At 36.2% G+C, this 15,423-nt stretch overlaps 1 protein-coding gene across 1 annotated transcript in view; it reads left to right on the top strand.

Annotated features, from left to right (window-relative positions):
* Positions 1–15,423, top strand: part of WDR35 (WD repeat domain 35) — a 47,741-nt gene that overhangs the window by 3,859 nt on the left and 28,459 nt on the right. The window contains 11 exon segments of the mRNA XM_035898494.1: positions 494–635; positions 1,388–1,459; positions 3,619–3,711; positions 5,753–5,809; positions 5,812–5,880; positions 6,098–6,231; positions 7,668–7,833; positions 7,930–8,075; positions 8,450–8,575; positions 11,713–11,898; positions 14,597–14,657. Of these exon segments, the coding sequence (XP_035754387.1) occupies positions 494–635; positions 1,388–1,459; positions 3,619–3,711; positions 5,753–5,809; positions 5,812–5,880; positions 6,098–6,231; positions 7,668–7,833; positions 7,930–8,075; positions 8,450–8,575; positions 11,713–11,898; positions 14,597–14,657 (1,252 nt within the window).

The raw sequence follows: 15,423 nt of genomic DNA, 5'->3' as shown, positions 1-15,423 counted from the left end.
CCCTCCCCCTGCTTGCGGCCCCTGCGGCTCGGCTGGCCCTGGTGGTGCGGCCGTGGGCTTGGTCCCTTCTCAGAGCGCTGGCCTACTCTGTGCTGCCTGATCCCCCTCGGCCTGGGTTCGGGGTTTCTTTGGTCTTCGGCTGCCTCCAAGGCAGCTGCTCCCCAGGAGAGTTTGGACGTGGCTCTTCAGCTGGAGACCAGCTCGTGGCAAAGCCCTGTGCACTCTGTGATCCCTCTCACCTCTTCTGTTGCTCATGGTGCCTTCCCTGCACAGCTTTGAAGATGTCCTGTTGTTATTATTTACTGCATCTGTTCGATTTCCCTTTTCTGAAGTGTTGTGTTGCACTAGTGTGTCATTCTAATTGTCTTCTGTCTCTTTTTGCATGTCCTGATCTGTTGATAGAAATAAGTTTATCTTCTGTGCTGTCATAGGTGTCTTTGAGGTGTTCAAATAGAGTATTTTAAAATAAAACATGATTCTTAGAACTATGTAGAGATGCAAAAGATTTCTTTTTCAGATTGCGATTCCTGGTAATGTTCGATTAAGATGTATTTCCTGGAATAAGGATCAAGGTTTCATAGCCTGTGGTGGAGAGGGTGGATTACTGAAAGTTTTAAAATTAGAAACACAGACAGGTAAATGAGACTTTTTTTTTTTTTTTTAAGAGCAAAATGCACCACACTGCAGAATTCTGAAAGCATAACTACTTCCACAAATTACTTGACAAAGTTGCCTATGTTTTAAGTCTCTACATAGATATTTATGTATTTGCATAAACATCAAATGTGCTGTCTCTTTCTTTTGAACACTGTTTTCCTCCAGCTTGGCTTACGTGGCACACAGGTAACTTGTCTACCTGTTATATCTGCTGAAGTTTTCTTTGGTGTTTCTTTTTTCTTCAAGGCATTCTTGTTCTTTTTGTATAGGCTACCAGTTTATTTTGGAGTTTATTTCATTATTTCTTGATTTTGTTGGATGTTCTCTACCATCTTCATTATTTTAGGGAGAAAGCTGTGTATTTTTTTAGATAAATGTGTTCCAAGAAAAGTAAAATCTAATACACTTTAAAAGTCTTTTAAACCTTTTTCTGAATGTAAAGAAATGTGATAGCCATGGTTTTTGTCATGGCATTTTTTGTTTGTTTTGCTGTTTTTTTTCCTGAAAACCTGCTAGAGCATAAGGAGTGTATGAATTTGGATGACAGATGTGAATAGCAAACACATTGAACTGAGGGGTGGGAAATTCAACCTGCAGTTACAATTTATGTACTTTTAGGTGAAGGAATTCTATCTGTGTAAATAGTGATTAGAGCTGCAGTACTGATATGTAATACAGTAATATGTATGCTTTATTAGGTTTATTTTATAGCTATTTATGTTACTTTTAGATGAAGCAAAAATAAAGGGACTTGCAGCTCCTAGCAATCTTTCTGTGAACCAAACTCTTGAAGGTCATAGTGGTAAGTGTCTTTGGGCATTTAATGTACTTTTGATTAGAATTAAAAAAAAGTACAAGATTTTATGAAGTTGACAGACTAATTTTGCTATAACTTTTTATTACAAGCCAGAAATAAAGATTATGAGTATTCAACTCGGGTATGTAACAGCTTGGCTATCTATTTTTACCAAGTTTTCTGATGAAAGACCTACAGGCAATCTTTCATGATCTGTGAGTGAATTAGTTGGTTGAAAATCAAACTGATCTAGCCTTGCCATGTCAGCCAGGAGAACTGAGGTATGTGTGATGCAGAACGCATGCTGCACGGACCAGCGTCTGCTCTGCCTGTTACGATTTAAAGTTTGCTTATGGATTTTGCAAGGTTAAGTCTGTGAACTTTGACATTACAGCCTAACTTGTGTCAAGTACTGTAGTACCTCACGTTTTGCTTTTTCCAAATTATTTGGTCCCCATTCATTATCCTGACAAGGAAGTATGGATTTCTATTTAAGTGGATCATGCTATTGTAAGTGTCATATTACAGAGGAACTTTTTTTTTTTTTTAAGTTGTGCCATGCTACTGGTACAGTATTTGTTATCTCTGACTTCAGCATGGTTAATCTGGAATTGCTAATCAGTGGCATGGGACTGGAATATATTTGTAGGTGTTTACATAAAAGATCATGAGACATTTGCTCCCATACATTTGTTCACATACTGCCTTGGTAGATGACAGACAAAAAATACTTTATAGTGGAAGAGAAAAATCTAAATTGGTGGGCAGTTGATGCTGGAATTTCTGAGTTAAAGAAACAATGATGTTCTACTATGTTTTGTTTTGTGTTTTTTTTAAAAGAACAATTTTCTCTTACACTGTATATAGAAAGTTTTAACCTCTGTATGATAAGCTAAAATGAGAAATGAGACTAAACGCCTTCTTAAGCATTTTTTCTAGTGACACATATGTGGATAAGCCTGTTTTTTTTGATAATGTCTATGAGATTTTCTTATGTGTTATGGTAGCTTTACATTGTCTTCTGAAGAAATCGAAGTTAGTTCAGTAAACCTGATCTCTGTCTTAAATATATCTTCACTTTCCCTTTACTGACAAACTACAGAATGTACGTATGTAGACTGCAGTATAGTGCACAGACAAAGTTTAGAGAGGTTTGAAAACAGGCTGGAGAACGATAGTGTGTGAAAGTAAAAATTGAATGCGGGGAAATTAGACAGGGAGGAATTAAACTCTCGCATGAGAAATGTTACATGGTCATCATCAGTGGAAAATGGGATATGAAAAGAATGCTAAAATCCTTAAGTTATTTAAATTATGAGGATTTGTAGTTGAAACCTGCCAACAGTCAGGTTATTTTAAGGGCCTGGTTAAATATGATAAAAAAATGAATTATGAGGAAATTATTTAGTGGATATTTTGAACGGATGTCTTCAATTCTGAAATAAATTACTGTTACCTTCAAAAATCCCTGACATTTGGGATATCTTTGATTGCATCTGTTGATAAAGTTCACGACTGAAATGCTGAAGAATTTCATATCCAGTGTTGAACTGATGAAATAAAATGCTGCTTAGAAATTGTTAGGGACATGGTTTAGTGGTGGAATGGCAGTGTTAGGTTAACAGTTGGACTTGATGATCTTAAAGGTCTTTTCCAACCTAAACATTCTATGATTTTATGAAGATGTTTCAAGTCAACTCAAATATTTATGAGTAGGAACCCATATGAGACTTGAGGGTCTGAAGGAATTGTGTGTAGAGTACTCTTTTTGGTAATCATGACAGAGATTTTGTTTTAATAGCGCAGCACTACTGAGGATCAAACTACTAAGAGGAAGAAAAAACCAAAACAGTAAAGTTTTGTCAGCTTCCCAGACTAACATGTCAGAGGTGGTCAGAAACCGCAAAACTGTGATTTGGGTTTTGCATATTGAAGCAACATTCTGAGCAGAATTTGGAGAGGATGTTACTCAAGTGGGTGAATACAGAAGCAAAAGGAGCTGGTTAGCAGAATTTTGAAAGAGGAAATGAGTGATACAGAAAGAATGCCTAAAACTAAGTCAAAGCCAGCAGTGCAAATTTCTGAAAAACTTCAGGTTAACTTATGTGGTGGTTTTTATTAACTTATTTATACGGTGTAAAGAAAAATTTTGTATCGTTTCCTAGGTTCTGTGCAAGTGGTGACATGGAATGAACAGTATCAAAAACTGACTACCAGTGATCAAAATGGACTCATCATTGTGTGGATGCTGTATAAAGGTATTCTACAGGACAAATTTGAGATGGAATAATAGTCTATGCTGTGAGAGATCTTTTTTCTTTTCTTTCTTTTTTCCAACAATTTTTTCAATTTTTTTCACACTTCATCTTGCAGATCGTAAAGCTCAAAATAGATTTAAAATAATTTCCAATTTTTTATTGTAATACTCGTCTACGTTTTTTTGTAGTGTAGTCACAAATAAAAAGGCATTTGTCCTGCTGAGCTGCCGTAGGAGAAGATATCAGTTCTTGGCCATAGGCTTGGTAAACTGCTCTAAATTTCTTATTTTCTTTTCTCTGTTACTTCCCTTGGAGGAAAATAGTATATTGAACAAAAAAAAAAAAAAAAAAGCACTCCTTCTTTGTGTGGGTTCTGTCCTGGGTATCATTGTAATATTTAAATAGTTCTGCAAACTGCGTCAAGCACAGACATGCTGGCAGTACCTGGAGTACTGCGTCCAGCTCTGGAGCCCTCAGCACAAGAAGGACATGGAACTGTTGGAGCGGGTCCAGAGGAGGGCCACAAAAATGATCCGAGGGCTGGAGCACCTCTCCTATGAGGACAGGCTGAGGGAGTTGGGCTTGTTCAGCCTGGAGAAGAGAAGGCTGCGGGGAGACCTGATTGCGGCCTTTCAGTACCTAAAGGGGGCCTATAGGAAAGATGGGGAAAATCTTTTTAGTAGGGCCAGCTGTGACAGGACAAGGGGTGAAGGTTTTAAACTGAAGCAGGGTAGGTTTAGACTGGCTATAAGGAAGAAATTCTTTACAATGAGGGTGGTGAAACCCTGGCAGGGGTTGCCCAGAGAGGTAGTGGAGGCCCCATCCCTGGAAGCATTCAAGGCCAGGTTGGATGGGGCTCTGAGCAACCTGATCTGGTTAGCCGTGTCCCTGCTCCCTGCAGGGGGGTTGGGCTGGGTGACCTCTAGGGGTCCCTTCCAACCCAGAACATTGTATGATTCTGTGAAGTACAAGAACTTAGCAACCCTGCTTAGAATATCAATTAAATACTTTCATAAAAGCAATCAGAAATGTTTAATTATGGCAGTGAACTAATACGACTAACAAGTGTATTGCTCTAACTGGCTTTTATTGTTCCTGACCTTTTCACACATACATGTACTTCTTTGGTACACTTAAATTCAGTTGAAAGCTAGCAAACCTCTTGATCAAGTTAACCACTTTCCAGCACAAGTGGGAAAGAAAAAGAAAGTGAAGGGTTTTCTTTTTCTCTTGGGGATTTTTGTTTAATGAAAAACGGAAACAAATAAAATCTCAGCTCAGCTTCTCATTTCAGGAATAAAGAATACAACTTGATTAGTCTTTCTGCCTGATATGTGGTGGCTACTGTCACATAAATAATCTTTTAGTTTTGGAAAAGAATCAGTAAATTCCTCAAGACATATTCTATCAAAGATGATTGTTCTCTCCATTTATGTTTCCTAGTGTATTCTTGTCAGTTCTGAAATTACCTAAACCCAGATCTCTTCTTATAGGGCCCGTCTTGGACTTTGGCTCCCCTCTCCCATTCCTCATTGTCCAGTGCTTTTTGGAAATAAGCAGCTCACATCTGAACACTGGGTTTCTCCATAATTGTGTCTGTGTAATGTGTACACTACAGTGTAGTCTTGCTAGACTTTTACAGAAAGGGTGGAACAACTTTGGTTTTAATTCCTTTCCAAAATTCATTGCTTCTGTATCTTTTTGTTGTATGTTACATTGCAGAGTCATATGTGACCTATGGTCTCATGTTTACTTATAAGCAGACCATTCTCAGGTTTTTCCATTTCATTGAACACCTAATTTGATTGCTTGGTAACTTTTATAACTTTTTGTGTGTCTGTATTAGGTTTTACTTGTTTTTTGGTTTTTTTTTAACAAATTCAAGAATTCATATTGCTAAGAAATCTCATTATCATGATTTGCAGATCTTTTTAATCAAGAGTAATTTTACTCTTTGAATGCAGTGATTAGCATGTACCTTGAATCCACTAGAGGATTATCAAATGAGAAGCATAACTCAGTTTTTCATTGGTCCTAATAGGTGCTTGGTATGAAGAGATGATTAACAATAGAAATAAATCTGTTGTTCGAAGTATGAGCTGAATGCCGATGGACAAAAGATTTGTATTGTATATGAAGATGGAGCTGTGATTGTTGGATCAGTGGATGGTAAAATTTAAGCTCTGCTAATCGTTGTGGTATTACACAGATTCTGTTTTCGGTATCGTGTACATAGTGGCTCTTTCTCTGGATAAATACAATTAACAGTTACTTTCTAATTGTTGCTTTGACTTTCCTTAGCTGTTTCAATTTTTACATTGGTAACTTGCATCCTATTTTTAATTCTGTGGTATATTTATTAAGTAAAATCAATGCTCTGTTACAGGCAATCGCATTTGGGGAAAAGACTTGAAAGGTACCCACCTGTGCCATGTGGCCTGGTCCTCTGACAGCAAAGTTTTACTCTTTGGAATGGCAAATGGAGAGATTCACATTTATGACAATCAGGGAAATTTTATTGTAAGTTCATGGTGGTATAATAAAGGTATTAACTTTAACAGGCATAAAAATTTACTTCCTCTTGATTTCTTTCATGTTTGTTTAGTCAGTGGACTTCAGTACTGAGAACTGCACAAGGTCTTGTGCACAAAGTTTTTATTCAAGATTGTGCAGCTGCAGCTCTCTAATATAAATCTTTATTTCTTATTAGCTAAATGAATATCACTTCAACTAATGCCTTTTTGCCTTGAATAGTTAGTGAAAATGTAAATATATGTATGGTGATACTAATTAAATTAAATGAAGCTCATGTTAAAAGTACTAGCATGCTTTTAGAATAAAACAGTAGTTTTATTTTCCTATTGCTCCTGTCATTCTTTATTAGATAAGGAATGTTACGTGCTTCAGGGAAAGCCTGGTAATAAGTAGAAAAATGAAAGGAAGTAACTATAATATTGCTGCATTCCTATAACTTTGGTTTACTTACTTATTTTTATCTACTTACATGGAATATTTGAATTATGACTGTGACAAAATGCTAAACAGAAGTAAAACACTGACTTTAAAAAGAACAACGTACTTGGAACCATGTTCTTGACTTTTAGATGTCTATTGTGGTGAATTTTCTTCTTCCCTTCCGTACGAAAGTGCCTGTTACTCTTCCTGTTTTCTTTTCTTTAACCCTCCATTGTATCTTTCATTCTTCCCACTGTGTGAGTCATGATGTTTCTAGCATGTGCTGTAAATTACTGAAATTCTTTAAATAAGTTGTTGTTGCCCCCCCCCTTTTATCAACAATATGTGTGGCTGTCTGCGCTCTCCCCCTCCCTGTCCTCTTCTCCCTCCCTTCATTCCATGACTTATCTGGTAGACCTCCTCCAAGTGATCCAGGTGCACTCTTACCTTTCAGAAAAAGCCCCTACCCATGTTACCAGATGTACAGGGCTAATTATTACAAAAATAAACTTATCTTAATTGGTGTTCTAATTTGGACACTTATTTTTTCCGATTATTTTTATGCATTATTCAAGAGATTTTTATCAAGAAAAAGCTGACAAAAGGTTTCTTTTAAAAAAGAAATCTTGTGGCCAGGAATGGTTTGAAATTATTTTTAGTTTTTGCAAAGTTCCAGTGGGCTTCCTTGTGTGTGTGTGGTGGGGTTTATTGTTTGTGGTTTTTTTGTTCTCTTTGGTTTTAAGTTGCTTTTCAAAGAATGAAAATGCCAACATTAAAGTACTTTTTTGTAGTTAAAATATATGTCTTTGTGTGTCTGATCTGGTTTTTAATAAGGAAGTTTTTCAAAATCTTAAAATTTTGAGAATGTGAAAATTTTTCTTGGGACAGGAAAAAAAATTGCATAGACATCTGTTTTTTTGCAAGGTATCAGTAGAGTTATAAGTTGTTCATCTAAATAGCATGTTGTATATGACTTTACATAATTAACCATTCTTCTCTAGGTGAAAATGAAGTTGAGTTGTTTGGTGAACTTAACTGGAGCGTTCAGTATTGCTGGAATACATTGGTATCACGGCACAGAAGGCTACATTGAACCAGATTGTCCTTGTCTTGCTGTCTGTTATGACAATGGAAGATGCCAGATAATGAGAGATGAAAATGACCACAGTAGGTACAAAATGTGGGGTGCCAATTACTGAGCTGCTCTTGACCCAGAACGTCTACTTGTGTTCATGTTCTTAATGTTTATTTCTTAAAAACTAGATCCTGTTTTGATTGACACTGGTATGAATGTAGTATGTATTCAGTGGAACCACTGTGGAAGCGTATTGGCGGTGGCAGGGTCCCTAAAAGCAACTTGTCAAGATAAAGATGTAAACATTGTGCAGTTCTATACTCCGTTTGGTGAGGTAAAAATATTTAATGTGCTTATATAACTTAAATGTTCTTTTATCTTAGTGTGTTTTGTCTATGTGATCATTACTGGTGGAATTTGGATGCCAAAATGTAGGTGTTTAGTGTGCTTTGAACTATCACAGTCCTGTTTTTTCTTTCTCTCTGACAAAAAAAAAAAAGAATTGAGGCAAAAGAACACTTTATGGTAACGCACGTTAAATATCTCCCCCTTTGTTTGCAGGTGTATTGTAATTGGGAGTCATTAAAGGGTACTGTAAAGAAGATCTATGTTTGGTTTTCATCAACTATCAAAACTGGTTTTTATGTATTTTAGAGTGGTTTTGCTGTGATAAATTCAGTATCTTTTTCTTTCCTTGCTTTAAACAAGCATTTGCGCACACTGAAAGTTCCTGGCAAACAGATATCTGCCTTGTCTTGGGAGGGAAGTGGACTGAAAATTGCACTAGCTGTCGATTCTTACATATATTTTGCAAACATTCGTCCAGATTACAAGGTATGTAGTAATGTTTCACTTAGCTGTATTAATAAGTTTCCTCTTATATATTCTCTTTCTGAATGGGTTGAAAAAGTAGCTTTCTTTAAGATATAAATCAGTGCTTAATGTGATTACTGTTTGATCAACACTACTGACTTGAAGTTTTAGTGGAGCGTGAGCGTCTGTCTTGGTGATGGAATCACTTAGCCATTGCTTTTATAATGAATTTGTGATTTTATTTTCATATTAAGGAAATGTATGCTTTGTTAACGTTAACAGAATTGGGCATGATTCTAAGTTTGGTAGTAACTGAGGCTGTCATATAGGTAAGGTTCCAGTGTTTTCGTTGCTGAGTGGGCTAAGTGATAACAGTGAGAATTGTTTGAGCCTTACTTTTCCTGCCACTTTTTGGTGGTGAATTATTAGTTTGAACCAGGAGAGTTCTGTGGAAGCCTGAACACAGTAGAAATGAGTGCAACCTGGTAGGCGTACTTCCTACTTAGATTTCAGTTCCCAATATACTTTTTACAAGCATGTATGTGGCTAATTCTAAATAATGTTTTTATCTTGTCTACCATATAGGTTTGTTTGTTTGTTTTAAAGAGTTAGGACTATTAAGTAGCAATTATTGTCCAGTAGACAGTATTGTATACTTTTTTTTTTCCCAGCACAGGATATGTTCCTTAATCATCAGTGCGTAGCCACTTGTGATTTGAGAGCGAGAGTGTAATCTGAGGAACATACTGCAGCTATATTGAAATGTATTGTTCCACTTGGTTGTGCAAAATCATTGGTCAGGGGCTTATAAACACAAATCGGCTAGGAAGCAGTCTCAAATAGTTTGTTGTAAATCTGCTGGAAAAGACTTTGGAAATTTGAGCTGGAAATTAGCCTTGCAGGAAATGCTACCTAATGTTTATTCTGGGAAATGTGTAACAGCTGGAACACAGGCCTATTGCTTTTTCTTAAACTCATCAGTATCCATGTGACCATGTGTATCTCAAGATCTGGCACAGTTTGCAAATGAATAATATTTTGAAACCTTAGTTTTAGAACTGTATGTGTAAGCTCTTTTTTTTTTTTTTCCTTTTGCATATTTCAAGTGGAAAAACATGTACTGAAATTAATTTATTTCTGTAGCAAAGAAACTCTTAACCTGGGGGTAGTACACTCAGTTTCAGTGTTAAATATTTTTATGGTGAATGATATGTGTTGTCCTTCAATAAATAATACACATTACTATCACTATGTTCTTTCTGATTGTATCAGTGACTCCTTTTTAGGAACTAGATATTCTAAAAGGTGACAGTCATTAAATAGTAGGGATGCAAAACTGTAATTAATTTAGTCTGGATTGGAATTAACGACCTGGAGATTACCAGTCTCTGAATAATCCTGTTTCCTGTATTTTTCAAGTATTACCATAGTAAGAGAAAGGGAGTTCTAAATTAATATGACAGTAAAAACTATGAATTGAGCTGATCTCTTTTAAACTGTTCATAGTTTACATGGTATCCTTTTGGAGTTGTGATACTAATTTAGAGTCTAGCTCTAGTTACATTTCTTCTGGTGTATATTACCTTGTTCAAATCTACGTTGCTTTTCGTTTTATACCGTCATCATCCAGCATTCTGGGATCCTTTTCTGCTTCTTGAAATCAGTTCTTGGATTTGACAAGCATGATTTACAGTGTACTGACTTGTTACCTCACAATTTACTCTTTTCATATAAATTTTGAGTATTCAGAATAGTTTAAGTTCCAGTTTGCATCTCTGGGAAGGATCCTGTAGGTAGTGCTCTCAGTTGTCAAAAACTACCTTTATTCCAATCCTTTTCTTCTTCCTGTATCCAAAATGAGCTTGATTTTCTTGAAAATCCAAGCAGGTCATATCAGCTGGATCCATCTTCATTTGCATGCCTATTGCCTCTCTGAAAGATAATAAATAATAATAACAATAATAATAATTGAATGACATACAACTTCCAGGGCTAAAACCATGACTGTCCAGTGTGTTGCATTTATCCATGTCCATATAATTCCATTATTTATTACTATTTTTTTTTTTTTTTTACGTCTCTACCTTGCATTGAAGCTGGATTTCCTGATTTGTGATTCCCAGAATCATAAAGCTTTTTACACCTGCCCACTCCTGTTCCTCTGGTTATGTTCCACAGCATCGCGTTTGAATTCCTGTAGAACTCTACTTGAGTGAAAACCGTTGGGTTCTGACAATTTATTACCATTCAGTTTATAGATCTGTTCTAAAAGTTCTTTTGCTGATACTTTAATCACTTCGGTTTCATTCCCTGTAGACTGTGGAAATCTTTCTGGCCAGCTCTCTAACAAGCTTTATCTTCTCTCTGTAGTAAATGCTGATGCAGAGAATTCTATTAGTTTTTCTAGAATTGCATCATCATCCTTAAGTGGTTTCCTTTAGATCTCATTTGTTTGTCAGTTTCTCCTCCTTTCTGATAGAAAGGCTTTTCATTATTAATTTCTATAACTTAAATCAGTTGAAAGCGATAAAATACATCTTCATGGTTTTTACAGTGTTTGGATATTCCATTCTTTTGCCTTTTTGCCCTTTCTCCTACTTGTCACATGAATTATTATATTCTTCTGGGGGGAAGGGAGAGTTTTTCTCATGTTGCTAATATGGAAGAGGTGATGTGAGTTATTATAGTGCTCTAATATAATTGCTTATTTTTGTCTGCTTCAGGAATTGCACTGTTTGAGGTGTTTATTGTATTTCCCTTGGGAAATCAACTTTGGGTTTCTAAATCAAGAGTTACAGAGCAAGCATTTTCACGGCAAAAGCCATCATCACAGTGGGTATTTCTCTGTGCCCACCGAACAAGGAAGGAACAAGGGGAAGTGAGATCTTGTCACATTTTTGAGGTCGATCCTCCAATTCTGATTGCGAAAGGTTGTTCTGCATGATGGGAAGGCTTCTTTTGATAGTTTAATGTTATGCAAATAACTTATTACAGAGCTGTGTTCATATACTTTTAATCAATCAGTTCATCACTTGACAGGTAAAGAATACTGAATACTGATTGTGTTTATGAAATAAATTCTTTCATAGCTGTGAACAATTTATTATTGAATTTTTATAATTTCTGGTAGGTTTTATCAAAATTTTCTCTCTTGGCAGTGGGGTTACTGCTCCAATACGGTTGTTTATGCGTATACCCGACCTGATCGTCCAGAATACTGTGTAGTCTTTTGGGACACAAAAAACAATGAGAAGTATGTGAAATACGTCAGGAGCTTGATTTCCATAACAACTTATGGAGACTTCTGTGTTCTAGCAACTAAAGCAGATGAAAATCAACCTCAGGTAAAGTCTGTCTTCTAATTTTCATTTGAAACGCTCTGTTCCACATGTCAGTGCTTTACAGCCAGAATAAGGTGAAATGTAAAATTCTGAATCTGTCTCAGAGTGAGTCATTCGGTTGTCATTTGACAGAATGGCACCTGAATGGGCTCAGTGGTTAAAAAGAAAGAACCCCAACAAACAACAAAGCGGTAGCAAAAATGTGCAGAACTGATTAACTGCCTCTGTATTTTAACTCCTTATAGCCGTTAGTAACCTAAGGAAAACTGCAGCCTACAATATTTCTTTTAGAAATATTTAGAAGAGTTCTCCAAAGAAAAGCTAAAGCAGGAGAGCATCAGAATGGTAATGAATATTTAATCAGTGACAGGTGGAAAAAAAATAGGAATTTTTAGGTGATATAAATCACATGTTACTACAAACTGCTCTGTTTGTTTGTTTTAAATGTAGTGACAAATTATATGATTAATGTATCCTTTGGTTAATGTATGTTGGTTAGCGTGATGCTAACTGTTACATGGTTTTTCTTACTGTGTTCGCTTCTGAATTATTTTCTGTATCGCTTGTATATTGCTTACAAAGGAGGAGCATGAGACGGAGTCAATTGGTGCAACGGTAAAAAAATGCTTTAGCGCTGCTTTGCTTGGTTGTGCAATCAATGGTGTACTGTCATACGGATTGAAAATATGGTATACACGGCCAAAACCATTTGGTGAAACTGAGTGCAATAAAATCAGATTTTTCTGGGTTGTATTTTTAAACTAGGAAACAAACAGTGGAGGGATTTACTCTAACTTTTTTGAGCATAAAGAGATTTAATTTTAGCATCTGAAATTTACAGATAATAAGCATCTTTCAGTTCTTTCGAAATGGCTCCAGTGTAATTATTAACACGGGGGGGCGTCAGCTTTTAGGAAATGAAGGGAGCAAGCTTATCCCTTGGGTAGCAGTTCATTAGAGTTGCTTTCTGAAAACCAGATTTGTTTTGCAATAGATTTGGGTCATTAGAATTGTGGTTTCAGGACGGCAAAATGTGAAGCAATAGCTGATGGGGCAAAAAGGTATTGCAAGCGGATGTGAATGTCAGGAAGTTATGAAGAGCTTAATGTTGATACCCATAGCCAGGCTTGAGCTTTCTGCTTTGATCAAATCAGACAGTGCAAACTCCCTTGTCCTGGCACCACCCTGTGTAGCTCATGCAGCCTCTTAGATACTTGGCAGTCCCCGATCTACTGACTTAAGAGTTTTAGAAGTAAGTAAAAAGGGCACAAAAGAGAAATTAATTAAAGAGTGAATGTTGGGATAATTTACCAGAGAAAAATTAGTATAAAAATAAAGGAAATAAGCAATAAATAGTTTAAAAAGCCAGGCGTGGTTTCCTACAGAAGTGGAGGCTCAGCATATTTTTTGGAAAAGAGAAATTTGCGAATGCTGATGTAAAGTTTAACTCATGAACAAAAAAATAAAAATACTGGTTTTGAGAGGTGTTTATTGGTGGCAGAACCAGAAAAATATATTATTTAATTAAAAGAAATCCTTGTTCAGATCTTTTTTTCTTTAAAAGAATGAAGTTCATACACTAGCTGAAAACCTAAATTCTGCCATTCTTACATAATTAATAAGCTATCAACCTGCAGTTTGAAGGGGTGAGCTGTACGGTTGCTATAGTCTGCTAGCACAATTACATTAATTGTTCAGGAGATGAAAGAGCTATGAAGAACTAATTATCTTCCATTTCCTGGAGAGTCAGGATAACAGCTCTTGGGTGATTCAAGTTTTGGCAGCCCTGTTTGGTTTTTTTGTTTTTTTTTTTTTTTAAATCTAAAGACTTTACAGTAAAAGTTGCTACTTAATTTCCACACTTCTCATTCAAGACACTTTTATTTTCCTGTGCAGTCATCATGAAGCTATTTAGTCCTTGATTTAGGTCTGGAAAAAATAAATAGAATAATGAAGCATCGGTGTCTAGGTCAATTTTTATTTATTTGCATTTTTCTGAGTTTAACAGACCAATCTGAGGTATCTCTGCTATCAAAGCCCTCCTGAGCAGGATTACAAGGAGGGCAAAACTAACAAAACTCATCAGTTTTGTAGTATCTGTGATATTGCAGGGTGGAAGGATAGCCTTACTCACAATTTTCCCCATGTTGTAGCCCTCTTGGAGGTTCAACAAGACAGAGTTCTGCAAAGAATAGAGTAAGGGTCCTAACTTCTGGAAGTTAGTGAGGGGGTCTGCATCCTACTGGATTATCCTTTGCATGAACGGCTAGGTGAGGGTTGAGTCACTGAGAAATGGCGGGTGTATCGTGCTAATAAATAACCGCAGTGCAGTGTGTGCCCCGCAGAGCAGGGGTGGGACACTGGCTGTCTTGCCCCCATGTTATCTGTGAACCCTGCTTGGCAATACATCCTGCGTATTGTATTTTGTCTGGTAGATTTGCTCCTTTGCTTAAAACAGCTGGTCATTTTCTTGTTCTGTGCTTGGCTTCATTTCTAGTGCTAATTGGCAAATCTCTCATTACTCTCATGCTTATGGTGCTTTATGTTTACTGCAGTCATGGTCCCTCTGTTTTCTGTTGCTGATCAGCATTAGATTGTGTGAAATGTGGATTAGGAGATACACCTTCACAGAAAACCTTGCACAGTTTACTAATTTACAAAAAATGTGGTAGTAATGATACTTGCTTTTATTTCCATACAGTATGTGCTGGTTCTCTGCAATTCTATTGGCACTCCCTTGGACCCAAAATACATTGATATTGGTAAGCAATTTGCAGTAGTCTTACTCTGTTTTTTTTTCCTAGTCTTTATAATGGATTTCTTATGCAAGCCTGTTGTTCAATGAAATAATCAATGTGTGGTAACGCCTCTTGCGTGCAAATGCTGTGACCTTCTGTTCTATACGTGGTTGTAACTATGACTTTGTATTGAATTCATACTTCTACTTGGACTCTCCCTAAATGTAATAAACATGTAATCAGGGGTTCCCATGTTGTGAACTGTAATTTGTGTTGGAAATGACCTATTACTACTCTGTTAATAAAAATAGTGGTTTATAAAACCAGTCGTCTTCCTGGTAAAAATTGGCTATATTTAAACTGATTTTTCTAGTTAATACAAACTATTTACAGTAGAATTTTAAAAAATTGTTACTTTTCCTTTTTTTTTTTTTTTAAATGGATATTCTTTGGTGAGTCAGATTTTCCTTCACAACAGTGGTAATTCAACTCCTTTTTAAGAAAATGTACTTTTTTGAAGAGGGTGCTGTTTCTCAGAGCAATTAAAATAGTTTGATATGGACTTTCATTTAAAAATAACGTGTTGCTGCTTCCCAAATATCTTAAAGAAAAATTTTTCATATTTCAGTGGTGATAATACCTTTTTCTTATCATCATCCTCACAATTGTTTTGTCTAAATAGCCTCAGATCATAAATTAAAAATCAAATAAAAAAAAAATCAGAGGATTATAACAGAAGTAGGAAAATACCACTGAATCCTAAATAGAACTGAATTCCACGCTTTCCCTA

The sequence above is a fragment of the Egretta garzetta genome, unplaced genomic scaffold (assembly GCF_000687185.1).
Source record: "Egretta garzetta isolate BGI_Z169 unplaced genomic scaffold, ASM68718v1 scaffold847, whole genome shotgun sequence".
Lineage (NCBI taxonomy): Eukaryota > Metazoa > Chordata > Aves > Pelecaniformes > Ardeidae > Egretta > Egretta garzetta.
The sequence above is the reverse complement of the archived record's forward strand: the minus strand, read 5'-3'. Positions and strand labels throughout refer to the sequence as shown.